At 48.1% G+C, this 19,570-nt stretch overlaps 1 protein-coding gene across 1 annotated transcript in view; it reads left to right on the forward strand.

The window, feature by feature from the left end:
- LOC122367486 overlaps positions 1-15,694 on the forward strand; it is a 62,632-nt gene extending 46,938 nt beyond the window's left edge. Inside the window, exons 18-20 of the mRNA XM_043340595.1 lie at positions 113-221; positions 11,768-11,801; positions 15,589-15,694. Coding sequence (XP_043196530.1) covers positions 113-181 — 69 coding nt within the window. The 3' untranslated portion in view covers positions 182-221; positions 11,768-11,801; positions 15,589-15,694. The remainder of the gene's footprint in view (positions 1-112; positions 222-11,767; positions 11,802-15,588) is intronic.
- The last annotated feature ends 3,876 nt before the right edge of the window (positions 15,695-19,570 follow it).

Below are 19,570 nucleotides of genomic sequence, written 5' to 3' on the forward strand. Positions count from 1 at the left end.
GATGATTTTTTTTACGTGTGTCTCCTCTCACAAGTTACAAGTTACAACCAGCAGCTTGTTCTCCATCATGAGCGTTTCCAGACCAAAACTGACCAGCGTTTCTTCGTTTCAGCATCTGCCGTTGCGAGCGTCCTTCAGTCTGCCGTGCGACCGAACGAAGTGGGCATCTTCCCGTCTCTGACCGAGCACATGCTGGCCGACCTGCACTTTCACGCCGACGAGTGAGTACAACTGATGGGACTACTCATAGACCTCTGGGCTACTGTGGCTGGTCTGGATGGTCTGTTGCTTGTGCGGAGGGAGGGAGAGAGAGAGGAGAGAGGAGAGAGAGAGAGAGGAGAGAGAGAGGAGAGAGGGAGAGGATGGGAGATGAGAGAGGAGGGGGGGAGAGAGAGGGGAGAGAAGGGAGGAGAGGAGAGGAGGAGAGAGAGACGAGGAGAGAGACGAGGGATGGAGAGGAGGAAGAGGGGAGGGGAGAGACGGCGAGGGAGAGAGAGAGAGAGAGTGAGGAGAGAGAGAAGGGATAGTGAGGAGAGAGAGAGAGGGAGGAGAGAGAGAGGAGAGAGGAGAGAGAGGAAGAGAGAGAGAGAGGGAGAGAGAGAGAGAGAGAGAGAGAGGAGAGAGAAGAGAGAGAGAGAGAGAGAGGAGAGAGAGAGGAGGAGAGAGAAGAGGAGAGAGAGAGAGATTTTCCGCGGCGTGGTTAACTAATAACTATACCCATGACATTATGTCAAAAGGTCCTGGGTCTGAAATACGGGATCGTTTCTGGATTTCAAGTGAGTGGTTTCCTGTATCCCTCATCACTTATCTTTTTACTCACGATACCGAGTCGTGAAGACCTGTGTGTACGAGCTGTTCCACTATGCATATTTGTGATGCAATTGTCACTAAGGCGAACTATTTATGGGGCCCTCGTCCACCTGAATTCAAGTTATAAACGCTTGGGAAGTGAAAATAGCCCTGTCTGGTAATTCAGGTGACGTCAGATATCGTCAGTAATTCTGAAAATAAATCTGTGAATACGGAACAGCTCGAAATGCTCCAACACCTGCACACAGCTGTTACCGAGCGCCTCGAGCTATTATGTCTGATATGACCGCTGAGGCGCTGAGCAGCTGACAGTCGGCCTTACCGGGCTAGGCGTCTGTCTGTGAGTGACCATGAGGCGGTCCGTGGCCGGCCTATTGTGCGAGCACCGACGGACGTGTCAGAGGTGCACACAATAGCTCTGTGATGACAGCTGGAGGGGGTGTCTCGAGGCGTCGGTCCTCTGCTATGTAGCCGCCCTGGGAGATAGTCCCTAGAAGCCTAGATTCCGCGCTCAGACGCGCCCGAACCTGATCAGGATGTTTGTCTCGCGACGCGTTCCAGCCGCGTTTGGCTCCCGTCTGACGCCGTGTCAGACAGACAGAGTGTTTCGGCGATTTGAACACAATGCAGGCTCTGTCCGCATTCGGCCGGTGTTATGCGGAGTTTATATGTATGTGGAAGGTGGATGGGATGCCATGGAGGTCGGAGGTTCTGTTCCGAGATGGAAACTGGTGGTGCCAGGAAATGGCTTGCCAGTCGTTTGTCAGAGCCGCCAGCGTGGCTCGCTCACCACTTTCGGGTCTTTCAATCTCATCCTATGCATACAGAGTTTCGCTGAGTTCTTCAGATACTAAAATGCGCCGAGACAAGGAAAATTTTGTCCTGCGCATATCGAAAATCCATTAGAGCAACAACCATCAACACGCTTTTCGTATTCGCCGTTTTCACCTCTAGCACGGTATTACTGTGGACGTCAAACCGCGTGGGACGCGACTTTTTCGCAATAACTTTTGAATACGTTGCCTCTCAAGAACGAAACTTCGGCAATGGACATTTCAGACCCCGGCCTAATTTTTATTATTAAGGTTTTCTAATGTCAAATAAATATTTAGGGCAAGGATTTAGGGTACTTCCCGCTCACTCGTAAGGCTAAGTGAAATATCAGCCCGGGTGGCGGCTATCGCCATGCTGCTGGCGAAGCCCCGCCTACTAACTACGAATTCCATGCCATCTACCGTTCAGACACGACTGCCATCTGTCGGTCGATCCTCACTCAGAACCGGTTCTGCATGCTGTGTGCGTCGGGTCTCAGATGGGCGGACATCTCGAAGCCGAGATTGTTCAGTATGGCCTTTTACCAGGTTTTTTAATCCGAGAAAAAAAAAACGAGATTGTTCAGTATGGCTCTTTACCAAATTAACTATACGAATTATTGACTTAGCAGCAGGGATGCAGAGCCTTGAACATTTGAGTCAGCTCCAGCTCCGGCTCCGGCTCCGAGTAAAATGGCAATACGGCTCCGGCTCCGGCTCCCACTCAGGGCAAAATATGACGGATCCGGCGGATCCGGCTCCCCTCCGGCTATGCATACCGGTGCATTACGGAAACATTTAAGTTGGGGCATATTGGGGCTTGGCAGGATAACGCGAAGTGTACTAACGTTCCTGGCGGTTTGATATCTACAAGAACCTAAAATTAAAATGTTAATTAAAAAAAATTAACTTCACTGTGTTAATATATATATATTATGTATCTCATTTACGTAATTACGTTGACAAACTTATTAAATAATCATTTAATTATTTTTGTTATTCTTAAATCATCGTAATAATTGTCGTACGCGTATAGTCTTCCTATCTGGGTGACATTCTTAGCGAGTCGAAGAAAATATACATTCTTGCAGCCCTTAGGGCAAGCATGAATAACGTACGCCATGCGGCTGGGTGTGTTGGCAGGAAGCACCGCGTACCAACCCCTACGGACCGCGACTGACCGGTCTCGGGTCAGGTAGCGCCTCAGGCAACGGCCAGCCGAGGCGGAGCTTAGCTCCAACGTCACACTATGGCTCCGCCCCTTGTGGAGTAGCCTCTGCTCACCGAGAGAGTTTCAGGAGCAAAATTTAACATTACGAGTGATCGGGAAGTGCCCTAAATATTGATCGGACATTGAAAAACCTTAGTAATAAAAATTAGGCCGGGGTCTGAAACGTCCATTGCCGAAGTTTCGTTCTTGAGAGGCAACGCATTCAAAAGTTATTGCGAAAAAGTCGCGTCCCACGCGGTTTGACGTCCACAGTAGTTCTGTGATAGATAATAGAACATGCCTGCTTTCCTGATCATAATTCGTTTACCAAATGTCTCCGAGGCACCTAACACAAAATGATCTAAACCTCGCCTTGTGTGATTTAATTGCCTTTTATTTACCACTCGCCCTCGGTCCTGTCTGTCCCATTCTGCGGCGGCGGCGGCGGCGGCTCCAAATTAGCCCGGTTAATTACCCCATTACTGTGTGGTGTTCACCGCCCGGTGCTTGGCCGACGTAGGACCGCTTTGATGACGAGGCGAACTGGTCCCGAGCGATGCCGTCGGCTCTCACCAGATGTGTGAACCATGATGGATGACGCTGATGAGAATGTGATGAGATTACGGCGAGCGGTGAGGGAAGTCGCTGACAGACGAAACACGCGAGTAATTAAATGGGATTGGGAGTAAAGGAGATGTAAAATACCGTCTGCTCGCTATTACAATGACTTTTGTAGTTCCTACAGTGTATAGAGGTTGGGTTTGGTTTAGTTGGCACGCCGCGGTGGCCCCGGGAGCTCAGTTTGCCCGTGTTTGCTGGTCGCCGGTGGGTGCCGACGCCACGTTTACCCCTGGCGTCAACATTAGGCCGGGTCCTCACACGGGCAGGCGCTGGTGGGACCAGCCGAATCTTCCACGGTGGGCCCGGGTCCCGTCACTGACGGACCCGAGACGACCTTCAGACAGGTCTGTCAGGAGGTTCGAGTTGTGCTTTTGATCCGCTATCGGAGTCAACAGGTATGGCCCGGGATGAACATCTCAATGGTAGTGAAATATCATTTGGAATACGTTTATTCACCGTCGCTGCTTAATGCACTCTTAAATCTTTCAATAACCTTTATACGATGCTCACAAGTCACGAGTTAGTGGGCGGGAGTTAGTGAACAGTGAGCGAACATTTTCTGGCCCTTATTTCTTAATTTTCCCGGCGACAAACATGATGCTTCATGCTACGATTATTTATGCATTGTTTGGGAAGGAATTGCCTGCCATTTAGTACGCTTCGTTTTTATGATACATCTTGTTGTTTATACTCGTAACAGTGCATAATCCAATTTGTGTTTCGTCTACTACTGGCTGAAAAGTTATGATAATTTAACAAATAAATGGCTTTTTATTATACGAGCATGATTAACTTAAAAGAGACTTATGATATTGGAAATACTGGATATTAAACTAACCGTTTTATATTCTTGTTAGCGTCTGTTCCACATTGCATCATGCGATCACGGCACCCCTGCTTCATCTATCTCCACACCCAAGCTGTTGAACCCGCTTACACCAATCTTCTTGGATATTAGATCGGAGCATAAACCGAATCACCCCATACGCTATGACTTACGCGATGATTGTGACTATTTCATCCGGGCTAGCGTGCAGTGCCACAGTGCATTTCAGCTGTCGGTGTGAACTTAAAGCTAACGAAGCCACGATTTTCCCATTAGCTCGGTATTCCAATAGCCACAGGCGTAAGTCGAGGGTGCTGCTAGTGAAATGAAGATATCAAACATGATGTGCCGACCGGCGCGATAGTCGCAGACGCACCTTTTTATGGGTTATACTGGCTCCAGCTGATTGGTCTTTAATATCAGCTTTCTCGGGGTAACACCTGTGTAATCCCGGCCCGCTCTCTGTCGTTTCTTCGAACACGGTTCTACAAATAGCTCGGAGGTATGCAGGCCAGGTCATGGAGGGTTCGTTAGGTTTTTACGGCCTGGATTGTGGCACGCGGCTCATGTCTGGGACTGTCATGGCTTCACGGGCATTGAACGTATACACCGCTGTCGTGTCGACGCATGCTTTACTGTAAGAGAGCTGGAGTAAGCTGTGTAAACTTTCTTTCTTTGGCACATCAGGTATGCAGCGGGTTTACGGTCGCCCGTCTTCACCGGAGGGGCGGCGGGGTAAGGGTGGAGTGGGGCGACCCCTGGCGGCCGGGGACCGGTCAGAGGGCGCCACTGTCACCGTACCGACCTGTCCACCAAAGGGTCCGTCGGCGACCGACGCGGGCGGGCGGCACTGCAGTGACCGAGCGCGTGGCGACGGGAGGGGCGGCGCGGGCTCCGACTGTCGGTGGGGTCAGGACAAAGGTGGGAGCGACGACCTCCCCACACTGCGTTCGGAGCGGTGAGGTGACTTGGTGGACACTGGACAGATACCGCACGGAAGCTTTGCTGACGGTGAACTACTCTACACGAGCGTGGATGTGGTGGTGCGGTGGCGTGACATCCGCTGCAACATCCGTAACAAATAGCTAATGGTGCTCTGGCATCCTGTTTGGGCGTCCTCGTCGAGCTGTGTCGGCACAGCAATCAGCTGAGACCCCTCACAGCGCCGTCTATCGCCGCCTCAGTCCCGCGCCGTCGCCTCTGACCGCCCGCCGCTGATCGCTCACACGCCGCCACCTGTGCTCATTACCTCGCGTCGCGCGTGTGCCGCCGACTGCGGGCCGATTACGGCAGCTGATGTCTGATTACGCACCGGGAGATTACTGGCGGTGACCGTGGCACGGTGTTATCGTCCGGCGGTGAGGAACAGAACTGAGATTCGCGCAGGAATTGTCAGAGGTGGTGTGGTATGGTGGTCAGTGTCGGCCTTCAGAGGTTATCAGTGGATTGCCGAGGAGTTCACTTTGAGTAAGGTGGGTTTTGAGGACTGTGACAGACTTGAGTGTGTGTTGGGCGTTTTGATGGTGTAGTGGAGAGCCAAGAGAACTGAACATTGGAACCGACAACAACAAGAAGCACTGGAGATTTGAAGAGGGGGACACAATCGTGGACTGACTGAATTGGAGGTGGCTTGCAATCGTCCCCTGATCACTTAGCAGGGTGTTGACAGAATTCGCAACGCTTGCACTCACAAGCATTAGACACTCATTACTACATACCTTTCGTGACTGCCATACGCCGGTGGCTCCGGTAAGCCATCCCAGCATGCAGCGTCTGCTATCGACCTCGGAGTCTCCGGGGGTGAGCCGAGCGCCGCCGAGTCTCTGGAGCGTCTGCGACATCTGCATCAGGTGGTGGAGTTGCTCACCAGCCGCTGCGGCGAGGACAGGTACTGCTTCCTCAGAGGATCTCCTAGTTACCTGCTCTCTCATTTGTAGAGTTATTTCACGTTCCACGGGACGTGTCACGTGAAGGATGTGTGAAGTGTGAACTGTGCTTTTCTGGTTGAGTAATAACTATCCGCAAATCGGGGTTCCATATAAGCATCTTCGGGTCATTTAAGCGATCAATGGATATTCATACAATGCTTGCTATTATTTTCCTATCTGTTTTTTTTTTGGGGGGGGTCCTTGAAGAAGGACCCCCAAAAATAAGGTTTTTCAGTAGGGGACAGGTGCCAATATTGACATCTACCGGGCCGTGTTTGCTATCACGATTTCAATCACGAAACCAGTGCTAAATATTTCCCTGAGGCGAAGCCAGGATTTCGTTGAGCAGATTGTTGCTACCCGAGTCAACACAGGTGCGTTAGTTTAACTTTACCCAAACATAATGGCTGCCTGTACCATCGTTTGCTAGTTCAGCTATTGCATACATCCTTACGAAGTGACCGTCTTCATAGTATACTGGCTTAAAAACAGTAGCACTCCGCGAGATTGGTAGGCTGCTATCAACCTTGGTAAAAGTAACCAAAATCATTTTCTTAGAATAGCGTGCCCTTAGACTAATCTCTTACGCCAAACTCTCGCTGATAATAATTGAAGATAATGTATCGTCTTGGCCAGCTTCGACAAATGCGGGCTGACGGGCTCCTACTCTTGAGTTTCAACTTCAACTTACAATGAACACTTGTCATTGAGCGATGTGAAGTAGCATGAGCCTGTCCATGAGCCTGTCTCAAGGCTATCTTTTCTATTTTTCAGTTGGTCTTTCGATGAACTCAAGGTCCAATGTCTCTGTGCGATGAACCTCTACCGCTCACGTGTTGTTACAAAGCTGGCATATATGAGCCGGCCATCGCCCTTCACCGTCTGCCCGTCTTTGAAAGTGGTTTCACAATGGTTTCTCCCTACATTAGCTGTATTTTGGAGCTGCGATGACCTTTTTTGTTGTGGTCTTTGTGTTTGTGAGAAGTGGCTCTGACAGTTCGGATACACTTTTTTGACGATTTCAAACGCGTGGCTCTCTTTAGGTGGCACGTCGCTTTCACAACTAGCCCTCTCGATTCCGGTAGATATTTCTATCGAGGGAGATCATCAAAGGACGACTGCTTTTGTGTTTAGGTTATGCCACGTCCCTTTCGCTCACCTGTGTCGAGCTCTGAAGCTTCATTCATTTTCAGTAGCATAACAAACCGGCCGTTACGCAAATGTTGTGCCAAATGCAAATAAACCGAACCGGTGAAGTTTGTCGGCCGTTTCCGCTTCGAGTAACGTCGCTTACTTTGTATTGAAATTCCGGGACCGGTCGGCGCACTGAAGCTTTGGATTACACCAAGGCCAGCTATTTCTGCCGTCTGTTTGATAACAGTGTTAGTGTGTCAACTTTGACCGACCTTACGGGAAAAGAGTCGATTCTGATCCGGTCCATGGGCTGGTGTAAAGTGAAGCACGTAAATCAATGACTTATTCCTGCCCTGAAATTTTCCTTGTCAAAGCGCTGTCTGCTTTCTGTGTTGTGGGGCATACTTTTGCGCGAAATGTGGTCAAATGCATCCGATAATCGTCATGAAAAGAGACACACAATATACATTAGCTTCTATTCATCAGTCCGTGCGCCCATCCCGAACGTCAACACGAGAGGAGCGTCTACAGAAGGCGCCCATTGTGACCCAGACAGCCACTCAGCCGCCGCCCTGTGCTGACCTCACGGGTATACCGGACGGGGCGGGGCAGGGGAGGATGGAGTGGAGGGGGGGGGAAGGGGAAGGGCGGGCCATTTGAGCTGCGTGCTTGGCGTAGGCTAGAGAGGGAGGAGCTGAATTTTGTGAGCCAGGAGCTGCGTGGTGTGGGCGAGACTGACGAACTCTGGGCCTTCTGTCGGGTTGAGTGGGTGTGGTGACTCCAGCGAGCATTCTCCCCGTCCCACACGCACTCATCTCAAAGGCTCTCCATCCCTCCTACACACATCTACATTCTACACCCAGCGCTTCTATCACCCCATAACTTATCTCCCTTAGAGGCGGATGTCTCTCCCACATACATCCAACGAACGGTGTATGACGCGCGGGGGCGGTGTCCGCTTTCCGTTCATTGGTTCAATAGTCATGTGACGACCTCTTCCTATAATGACCACCTCGATTCGATTGGTGCTCAGCTCAGGTGTCATGTAGCTTCACCCGTGAAACCGACGAACCGTGGTGTTTTGTATCCATTAGATAGTTAGTGACCGGTCCGGTCAGGATGAGCAGCAGGATGGAGTTTTTGTCACCGGCTGACGGGTTACCTATCCTGTTTCGGTATGATCTGATCTGATGTGGGCTGTCTCATCTGGTCTGCGTAATCAGATATTTCGGGCTCCGGCGCCGCCCGTGTGTAGTGCGACTGCGGTCTGTCAGTCATGCAGTTACAGAACTTGCATACCTTACAGAAGGTCACGTAATTACAATCAGCTGTGCAATTACAATTTAATTGATTCATGTTTCTTTTCTTTACTCCCAACCTACCTGTTTAGGGCGATTAAGATGACTCGGCATTCGTTTCTTCAATTGCCAGGATAAAATTGATTTCCTGAGATTGAGATGCAGCTACCCAATTAGTTCAATTATGCAGTATGCTGAACCAAAATGTAATATCATTGCCGTATTGCCCTTCAGACATGTGCATGGATCCGAGAGCTGGATCTATGATCTCAGTGGATCTCTCGGCAAAATAGAGGGGTTGGATCTATGATCTGAGTGGATCTCTCGACAAAATTCAGGGGTCGGATCTATGATCTGAATGGATCTCTCGACAAAATTTAGGGGTCGGATCTATGATCTCTGTGGATCCAGCGGGCAAAAATTTGTGGAGGGCCTATGATCTGTATGGATCTCACGACAAGATGTAGCCAATGAAACCTTATCCTACATAATTTTACACCTTACAATGCAATACAATTGAGAATTGTCACTTGTGGACATGGTTAGGACCAGTTGCAATCATTAAGTATCATCTAAATTTGACTTTAAATAAAGAACATTTGTACTACATTTAAAATAAACCAAGAACATGCACATCGCTACTTTTTGTGACCAGTTGTAACTTTTTCATGACAGCACTGATGACAATCATATCAACAAGCTACAGCCACTTTAATTCAATGAACAAACAGTACAGACAGATGCAGTGGCGGCGGGGCACTGCAGACTTTTGGTCCCATTCTTTCCATGCAACGCCAGTAGGGCTAATGTTAAAATGCAAAAATCTATGGGGGGCACGGTGCCCTGGTGCCACCCCCCTCCCGTTCCGCCGCCTATGGACAGATGTTGGGAAATCAAACCTGGAAGCCAAGTAGGTTAGTCTTGCTCAAAATAATCCAGCAATCCACTTATTCTACCAGGTATGAAAACCCAATTTCGATTTAGTAAGAAAAAGAGTAGCAACCAACCTCTAATACTTTCCTAATAAAATTCCAAGTTCAAAAGAGGCATTAACTTCTTCAGATTACCTACTTTGGCACCGTGCCAAATGCGGTGCCATGCTGCTGTCGTAATGAGAGCCTCCCAAAAACGACAAACGAAATTCACAGCTCACGTTTTGGTAATACTGTTTTATTACGTCATTAACGTTTGACCAATGAGAAATCTTAATCTGACTAAAACCGTAATGATTCCAAAAGGTTCCCCGTTATAGGCCCTTTGGACTAATGACGTAAGATATTGTGATTTTTTTGAAAAGTGAATAAAAAAGATGCAAGGCGCACTTGTAGCACTCGCGCAATGAATGTCTCCCGCTCAAGGGCTATGTAATACCATTTCAGCTTACGTGTACGTCATTAAATTCAACGCTACAAAGATGATATTCACGAACAATCATAACGTAAAATTATGTGAGGCAGAAAAAAATGAACATTGTTTTGAAGAAAAAAACAGACTTTTGAATTTCCAGTTTGATTTTTTATTTATTATTATTATACTCAAAAGTAGAACACTTAGCTCATTTGTTATTTGAAATGACGTCACCAATTCTATTTAGAGACTGAATAGTCATTTTACGGTGTATATATCCAAGGCCATTACAATTGATATTTCGCTTCCCCAGCGTGTTCCCCAGGCTGTTGAATATTTTTATACTTTTGTTGATATCTCAGTTTATTTTATCAAATATTAGTTTCAATAGATTGAAATACCTTTACCTAGCCAAGCCACAGGTGTCAATATCATCTTTTATTGTTTATCAATTAATTGTGTTAGCTGGAAAGCCTCATGGTTGTCTAATGCAAGATTGTCTTATCAGTATGTAGATTCTAACATTAATTGTGATGTACCTAGTAATGTATTCTTCATTAGTCATTACTTACCTGTATCTTAATTGTTAATGCAAACTTTTCTGTTGGTATGTGAATAATCTTCATGTTACTCAATTCACTCAAGTTGTGACCATCATGAGCCTCCTTTATTTTATATTCTGTATAATGTAAATGGATGCCCTTTACTAATATGGCCTTTGTATAAGATTGTTTGTTTCTAACCATACTTTGGTATTTATAACTTCTTTATACAAGAAAGTTTAAACATTTTGTGCACCTTTGAGCTATGATCCCAGTGGATCTCACGACAAAATTGGGGAGCCAGATCTATGATCCGAGTGGATCTATCGACAAAATTGAAGGGTCAGATCTATGATCCCAGTAGATCTCTCGACAAAATTGAGGGGTTGGATCTATGATCTGAATGGATCTCGGATCGGGATCCATGGGATCGGATCTCAGATCCATTTTCCCGGATCCAAGCACATGTCTGTTGCCCTTCCCTTCATCCGTTTTCAAATGCGTCTAACGTTAACAGGTAAATCGATCTTTACGTCATCAATCGTGGGCGTTTGTGCTGTGCGGCACAGCATTACTTCAGGGGCTCACTACTAGTGCCATCTAGCGATGGAAATCTAAAATTATATGCGCTCCGTCAGATGCCGCATATAATAGCAAAGCCGTTACACACCAAGGCTCAGCTTAGACGGAGTAAAATGACGAATCGTTTATTTTGGATTTTGCCGTGATTTGCTCAGGCGGAGAGAAGTCCCGTATTTGAGGGCCGCTTACCCATTTCAGCTCACTTCGACTCATGTTGACGAGTTTTCGTCGAGCGATGTGTTCGAATGTCTCCTATCCTACTGCTGAGGTAGCTTGAGCAGCTCCGAAATGGTGTCTCGTGTAGCCATGGGCCGTGCTAGGTCATGTATGAACATAATAGCCATTGTGTCGCAATGTGTAAAACGTTTGGTTGCAGGTAGTGATTAATGAGCATTTAAATGCGGCATGCCGTGTAACTGATTACAGCGCGGCCAGACGCGAGAATGGCTAGCCTTTGTCCTCTTATCTGCATGGAACGGCCAGTAATGCCAATTTATAATGCATTTATTATCAACGACAAATTGCATCGGCTTTAAGTACCTACCATTCATAGCCACGGCGAGTGATGTATTTCATTCACACTATTAAATTGTGAATATGAAGTATAAAAGTCGTGATTTATGACGCTGATTAACATACTTTTTTCTTTTGTTGCAGGAATGCTAACACCACGAACGAAAAGGACTTGGAGGTAAGTCACCGTAAGAGGCTTTCGACTTTGTAATTATCAATGGGATTGATCTAGGTTCTAGATATTAGGAGGTCATTTCGACGTGCCGAGACCCAGTGTCAATGCAGGGCGAGAGGATGTGGGAAAATATAGGACGAGGTCGTCAACAATGTTTCTTTGTTGCCGGTGCTTGGGTCAGAATATGGCTCTCAGGATAAAATGGATATAAGTTCAAGACAAAGACAACTCTCGTTTCACTGTGTAGCGACAATTTTGCTAGCCATTTTCCCTTATTTCAGTGAAATAAGTGACAGAACCATGAACAAATGTGGAGAGTTACATAGAACACCCTGCAGCATATTCAGTATATTCGTAAATCGTAAGTCGTTCTTAGAATATCCGGGGTCAGAAAATAGAATGACACAAGGAACGTTGTGGAAAAGTGCCGAAAAATATTTGGCCAAAGAGCCTATCATCTTCATCCACGAGCAAAACATTCTAGTTCTGCTTGGAGCTCATTTAGGAGCTGATTACCTATCGCATCCCCCGATTTAATTGCGGGCCTAAACAATCCTTGTTCGCGAGCTTACAAAAATACGGCTCAGTTACCGTACAACCACTGTCATCTTCTTCCCGTTTTACCAAAGAATATTCTCCGCAGACAGTCTCCGATCTGTCGTTTGTTCTGCAGACATGGGTGGGGCTGAGTTACTCTCCCGTCTTCCAGTAGACCTCTACTGATGTAACTTACTGACGTGATATTTACCGTCATCCTTGAGCCGGTGCCGTAACCATCGGTCAGTCCAGCTTATCGCTGTTCTGTTCCGACCAACCGATCGCCATCGCAGAGCTATGGTCTGCTCGCCGTCCCCGTTCAGCCCTGCGCCGATGGGCTGCGGCGGGGCGATCGGTGCAGTCCAGCCGATTGATGGGCGCGCCACAATGGTACCGCAGCGCCGTACCTGTCGCCGTGCTGTGTTCGCGGCTCGGTGTCACAGCAGTTTGGTGCCTTACGATGGCGGCTTTACGGCGACGAAACGTGACAGGGACGTGATTAGCATGGCGTGCTGTATCTCCCGGCTGGATCTCCGGCTGGTCGGTCTCCTCTCTGGTAGCCAGAGTCCTGAATCGTGTGCTGCTGCGACGCCCTTAAACCCGAACAGTGCCGATGGGTGCAGGTCGCCATTCAGTAAGTCCGTTTGTACGTCGCGCCCGTCCGTCGAGCCTGTCTGTATCGCTTTTGTCTGGCTGGCTGGTCGTATGTCTGTCAACATCACTTGCAAGTCGACCGTCAATGGCCTAACCTGTAAGTCTGGGTTGAGCGCTGGCTTGCTAAGTTCTACTCAGCTGTCGCCATATCCACTCAGCTTTTGGTCCTACAGCTTCGTAGGTCCCTCGGCGCACACAGTCTAAGTTGCCGACGGGTACAAGTTGCCCGTTCTCCGGGATATATCCGGGCAGTGATCGCTCCCATTGGTCCGCCTACCGTCGCTGTAAGCCGTGTCATTGCCGCCCAGAACAGATGTCACGACACCACCTAACGGCCGTCTAACGCCCTAGCTACCTCAGTCGGTCGCGGCTGCTAAACAGATGAACATCATGTCGGCACAGCCGTCTGACCCTGTTCATTGCTGCCGAAAATGGCCCCATGTCGTGCAGAGGTGACCCAGTCTATCACGTCGGTGACGTCATTGGAGATCTATGACGTCAGTGGTGCAGACGGGTGTGGACTGTGCCACCCCCGCTGAGCTACTGGAGATTAACATGTTGACTGCTAGCAGCGTAACGGGCACACAAGATGGGTTGCATTGTATCCCAGCATGACATACAAGCAGTTGCAATTACATATTTAACATCGTGGCTTTGATCATGGAACGTATTTTCCAATTGATGTCACTTGCATCGCGATAGGATAAATCCGTTAGCTTTCACAGACGAAATGGTCTTGATTTGCGGCGTAGTTACGCTTGAGAAGAAACTCGGTCGCCAATACACAGCCGGGTTGATAGACTGTTCCCATGTAACCCGTTTGACACACCCAGCCTGTACAGAGCCGTAAAGGTTGTAACGGACGTGGTCCTGGGTATCCTGTTCCATTGTTACCTCGCCCGTGTGACGTCACGGGTCACAGGGGGTCACGATCGGCCTCTGCAGGTCACAGGGTCAGCTGACTCCTGCTGGGCGGGTCAGACACCCGTCCTGCTCCCCGTTGTCAGCTGATCAACGGTCAGCGATTGTGTGGACTGCGACAGGGCTGCTGGTATGGCGGCCCAATCTCTTCCCCCACTGTCAGGGAGCGATGGAAAGGTGGAGCTGGTGTTGTCCGGTGATGAACAATGCACAATATGCTGTGCAACGGCCAACGTGTTACGTCCTTGTAGCTCGGCGGAGCTCATGACCGCTAGTTGGTGCTTACCACACGCTCACAGCGGGTGAAGCTGAACGTTATAAACGGGCGGTGGTAGCTGGCTGCCCCCTTAATACCGAGTTTCGTTGCAACTTGCAGATGTGCAGTTGTGAAGATCTTTGTATTTATTACGAGCAAATATCTTCGTGCGGGCTCTGGTGGTCCCTTTAAATACCCGCCAACAATTTTTCATCCTGTGCTCGTGATGTCACTTCAGCTAGAGCAAATCCCTAAACGCACCGTTTGTCTCAAGGCGATATGTTGGTCTGCTGAATGCTGAAGCTGTCGCTGAACTTCTGCTAAATGCTGTCAGCTTGCGACCTTGCCTGCCATCGGCAGCAGTGTTAAAAGCGAGTTGCCGCCAGCTTTGCGCCACTTGAAACAACATGTGCTGTAATTTTGGCGGAGCTCATGGAGCTTAGAGGAAGGGCTCTCAGCTCCATGATTACGATAGGACGTCTCCAAGCTCCGTACTTGCCTACCACCTTTGCTCTTGTTCCCGATGTGATCCTGGGGCTTTGCAAAGCACGACGCTTAGTTGCACGACATTGAACAGCAGGGGTCGTTACACATGTCCCGTACTAAAATACAGCAGTCACTGTGGCTCATTCCAACCGGGCGAGTACAAGTCGTATACTGGTTACACTCGACGCTTATCTTGACAGTGCGGCTATCTGGACACCCTGATCAGGACACCCATTCAGGGTTTTGACCGGTGGGACAAGTCTGTGTGCCCCCAGCCGGCCATCTAGCTCGTTGGGCCGCATTAAACCTGACATAGTGCTGCATTGCATGCTGGCTAAATTATCTCTTTGCGCCTGTCATGGCTACCTGGTCGCGATAAAGCCAATGAAAATTAAAGCTATGACCTGTAATGATATGCCAAGGCAATAGGCATGTGTCGGGTTACCGTATATGCTATGAGGCCTAGCCTTTTGTTGTGGTAATGACCGTATTAATCTTGCGTAGTATCGCTGATAAGAATATGGGCCCATATCGAGTGTGATGTCGACCACATGTGCCCTTGTTTAAGATGATTGGTCATGTCGGCTTTCTTTGACTCCTGCAGTACAATTTTGCGCCATTGATCACAAGGCTCTAGTGGCTATCTTTTGTACCTCGCAGATAGGATTGTTTGTTTTTCTGTTGGTTATTCTTCACCCTGTCTGTTGGAGAGAGCAAGCTCAGTTCGTTGGCGCCGCTCTAATTTCCCTTCTTCGTCTTTTCTACTGAGCATGCTCAGCTCGTTGTCTTTTGATTTAATTCTCATATCCCGTCTGTTTCACAGAGCAAATTCAGCTCATTGACTTGGCTTTGGCTTAATTTCCCTCTCGTCCGTTTCACAGTCCGTCATCAGCGCTCTGGCACCGGTCTAACCCCACTCCCCCGTCTGCCTTACAGAGCAAGTTCAGTTCTCTGGCGCTGGCGTTCAAGACGGACCGGCTAACAGTGCACGAGAGACTGGACGTGCAGCGACGCCACCGGGACCAGGCCGAACAGAACCTCGACATGGAGGCGCAGCGCTTCCGCGAGCAGCTCATGGTCAGAGTCCGATGAATGGCTGCCGGTGGACGGAAGGGATGGATAGTGGGCTGTTGTAGGGATGATTAGTTTTATTACTGTTATAGCTTATTTCGTCCAAAAATATATCGCTTATTCGTAAACGTGTTCATTGAATTTATTAGTTATTCATTCGCGAATTTTCAGTTCGCTGTTTAAACTGAATTATTCGTAATTCATTAATTGATTCATTCATTCATTCATTCGGTTGTGCGTTTATTCGTCCACCCGATCATTTCATTTCGGCTCTCAGCTTCCACTAAAGTGCATCGACCATATCGCGATTTAGTGTACCGTAAGGTGGGGCTATTTGAGACAGTTTTTAAAATTGCTATAAAATAAAAACCGTTTGAAATTTATGATTAATTTTTGCTCAGACGATTTACTGCTCGGTTCCATACCTCCCTGAACAAAAATATCACAAATAAATCAAACGATCTTCATTTTATAGCGATTTTAAATAGGGTAGTGTGGGGTAATTTGAACATATTTTTACGTCTTCTCCATTGTACCAAAGTCCAGTTCAACCCTGGATGAAGAAAAACTGCTTCAGTAGCGCAAGTGTCACTTGCTTTCACCATGCAAGCCTCATTTTTGGACGAGCCGAGCATACCTTGAATAGCATAGCCTCACTTCTCCACCAAGTCACGGTGTGTTCAAATTGCCCCACCGTGGGGTAATTTGAACATACTGCCTTTACCTGTCATAAAAACGATAGTCTCGCCAGCACCGATGTTGTTTGACCCATAAACAAATAGGCAGAACAATTCTAAACATACCTTCACTTGAAAAATCAGCACAACAGCAAAAATAACAGTTGCAGAGTATCAATATCTGCACGCTGCACACCGGTCAGTTGACAGAATACGCCCCTTTTCAATTAACAGAACGTCTATCATTTTTGTTCGATAAAAACTCTCCCAACCGTACTACATCTGTTAAAGTGGTGCCAATCGAAACCTGGACATTTGGAGTTCTGATTTTGTCCAATGGCCAATTCGGAATTGGTTGGACAAAGGTAGCAGACTGGACAACATTGGACGATGGCTTGCTACACTTCAGCGCTTTTTATAAAGTAATCGTGCATAGCATTAATTGGCGAATGGAAAGCTTGTTAAGCTGTCAATATAATGAAAACTTTTCGGCTGGTAAAATTACATGATAAGCAATATAAATGACGGTTTTGAGTGTTGATAGCTGCATAAATTTTCGGACATATTTGGACAAATAGTTGACTTTAACATTTTTGGACGGAAAATCAACCAAAATGCCGGACATTAGACGGATATTAGACGTAAATTTTCTAAAACTGGCATCACTTATCTGCTACTGCCTTGGGTCGAAAATATTGGCAAAAAAAAACTGGGAGCGTTGTTTTTTCGGAGCTATCCCTGTCTTCATTCAAATTCTCACACTATGTTCAAATTACCCCACGCCAAAAGTTATTTTGCCATTTTAAAAAACAGGGTTCAAAAGCAAATTTCTTGGATTGAAGGCACTGATTAGGTCATTATACAACAAAAGCCGTTGCGTATTAGGCGCTAGCAATGCAAGATTTTGCGCTGCAATGAAGTTGCAATGACGTGTTGTTAGGCGTTTTTCCTTGCGAAATTGATTTTTTTACACTGTGCGTCAACATCTTCATTCCCTGAAACTTTAAACCCCGTTCATATGATAGCCCTTTTAGTTACGATAATTTCTCTCATTGGTCTTATTGTCATGCGACTTATTGATTTTCCGTAATTTTGTGTTATTCACACTATGTTCAAATTGCCCCACATGTTCAAATTACCCCACCCTACCCTACTGTTTCAAATAGCCCCACTGTCTCAAATAGCCCCATTTTACGGTATCGAAAGTCGCATATCATGACCAGGCGTGTTACATTCCCAATCGTGTCCGTCTGCAGATGCTGAGTCAGTCGGACGCCGACCGCTCGGAGCAGATGAAGTCACTACAGCGGCAGCTCGACATCATAAAACAAATATCGCAGAGGCTCTCCCGTACAGCCGAGGTATGAGAACACGACACGCTGCCGGACAGATCCGGTGGCTACGTCTGAAAGAATGACTCATACCGACAAGAGAAGACACACTTCGGAGGGTCAAATCAAACATGCATTTAAAATTTTAACCCGCGCCGGGCCGGTGCTCTGAAATTCCGCGCCGGGCCGCGGGGGGGTGTTTGAACACCCCCCCCCCTTCTAACTCGGCTCCTGGGCCACGTAGCGACACGCGGTAAGCGGCAATCGAAAGAACGTCAAAAATAAGGACGAAAACACTTCGGTCATTTTTTGGGTCAGGTCAAAGGTCAGGTCACCAGAGGTCACCAAAGGTAAAATGTTGACTATTTCAACATTTTGGAAACTGCCAACGGCTATCTCGGGAACCGATAGAGCTACAGCGCCGCAAAAAAGCGCATTCGATAGCCCTTTTACAGACCTTTCTGAGTAATGTTCTCAGATTTGACCTCAGGTCAACGGTTTAGCCTCCAGAGGGCAAAAACTCCAAAAATAGCCGTTTTTACGAAAAACGTTTTTTCGGCAATAACTTTTGACTCAAAAGAGCTATGACATTACTTTTGCCAGCATCGTGTTTCTCTCGTCGAGACGCGTCGAACGAACTATAATTTGACCTTGAAAGGTCAACTGGAAAATTTGACCTCAGGTCAAGGTCATGACCTGACCGGAAAAGGTCATGTTGCATATCAGTCGATCCGCAACGTCGAGCCGAACACATCTAAGGCGTTTTCAGCGCTCTAGCACGCCTCTATCAGAAGTTATTAGCGAAAAACTGTTAGATTCTGTTCGTGACCTGAGATGACCTCGGGGACATAACGAGGGGTCACAGTTGCCATTTTCTGGCTCAGTGTGTCTATTTTACCTACATCTCGATGTTTGAGAGTGTCTAGAATAGCGTTCGTGCAAAACAGGCGCTTTTCAATTTTCTCCCATTGACTTATAATGGAGAGGCCGCAAAATTGACCTGACCTTAGGTCACCGATATCAAAATTCCGAGATATACATTTTATAGATAGTGTTGCTCTAATCAATCGCTGAAAGTTTCAAGGCAATCGTTCAGTCGGTGTAGCTATGACGAGCATTCTTATTTTTTCTGAGGTGAGGTCACTTGGCGTGACCTGGTGACCTGACCTAAGGTGACCTGGTTCTGAAATTTTTCACAACATGTGCGGAAAAGATGCACGAACAGGTGTGCCAAAAACGGCGGCGCTCCGCGCCGCCGTTTTTGAGATATCTGCGAAAAACCGCAAGGGGGGGTGTTCAAACACCCCCCCCCCGGCCCGGCGCGGGTTAAATCATCAGTGTTTTTTATTGACAAATTAAAAAAAAACGAAATGGTGCGAGTTGATCGGTCTTTACTGAACATGCTTTCTGTTAGCATTGGGCTAAGGTTTTAATTGTTCGCAGGTCAACAAATAAACAGTGCCAGTGCACACTGTCGTTGTGTTTCCCACCTGTCATCCTCCGTTCTGTGATACTCGCCGCTGACCGTCCCTCCGTTCCGTCTCGTCAGGTGCTGGGCGCCGCCCAGCAGGAGCTGCGTGTCTCGCGCGCCGTCGAGGTCATGACACAGCACGTGGAGAGCCTGCGCCACCTCTACGAGCGCGAGCACGCTGAGCTGGAGGAGGCGCGGCGCGTGCTCGCCACCAACAACATCGCCCTACACGAGCCGGTGCAGAAGGCGGTGCCGGGCGGCCGGCGGCGCGCCTCCATCGCCGTGTTCGCGCCGCGCCCGGCCGGCCAGCCGCTGGCGGGCGGTCTGGGCGGGGGCGGCGGCGGCCTGGGCGGCCTGGGCAGTCCCCT

This window comes from Amphibalanus amphitrite, unplaced genomic scaffold, assembly GCF_019059575.1.
Source record: "Amphibalanus amphitrite isolate SeventyFive unplaced genomic scaffold, NRLGWU_Aamphi_draft 000872F_arrow, whole genome shotgun sequence".
Classification (NCBI taxonomy): Eukaryota; Metazoa; Arthropoda; class Thecostraca; order Balanomorpha; family Balanidae; genus Amphibalanus; species Amphibalanus amphitrite.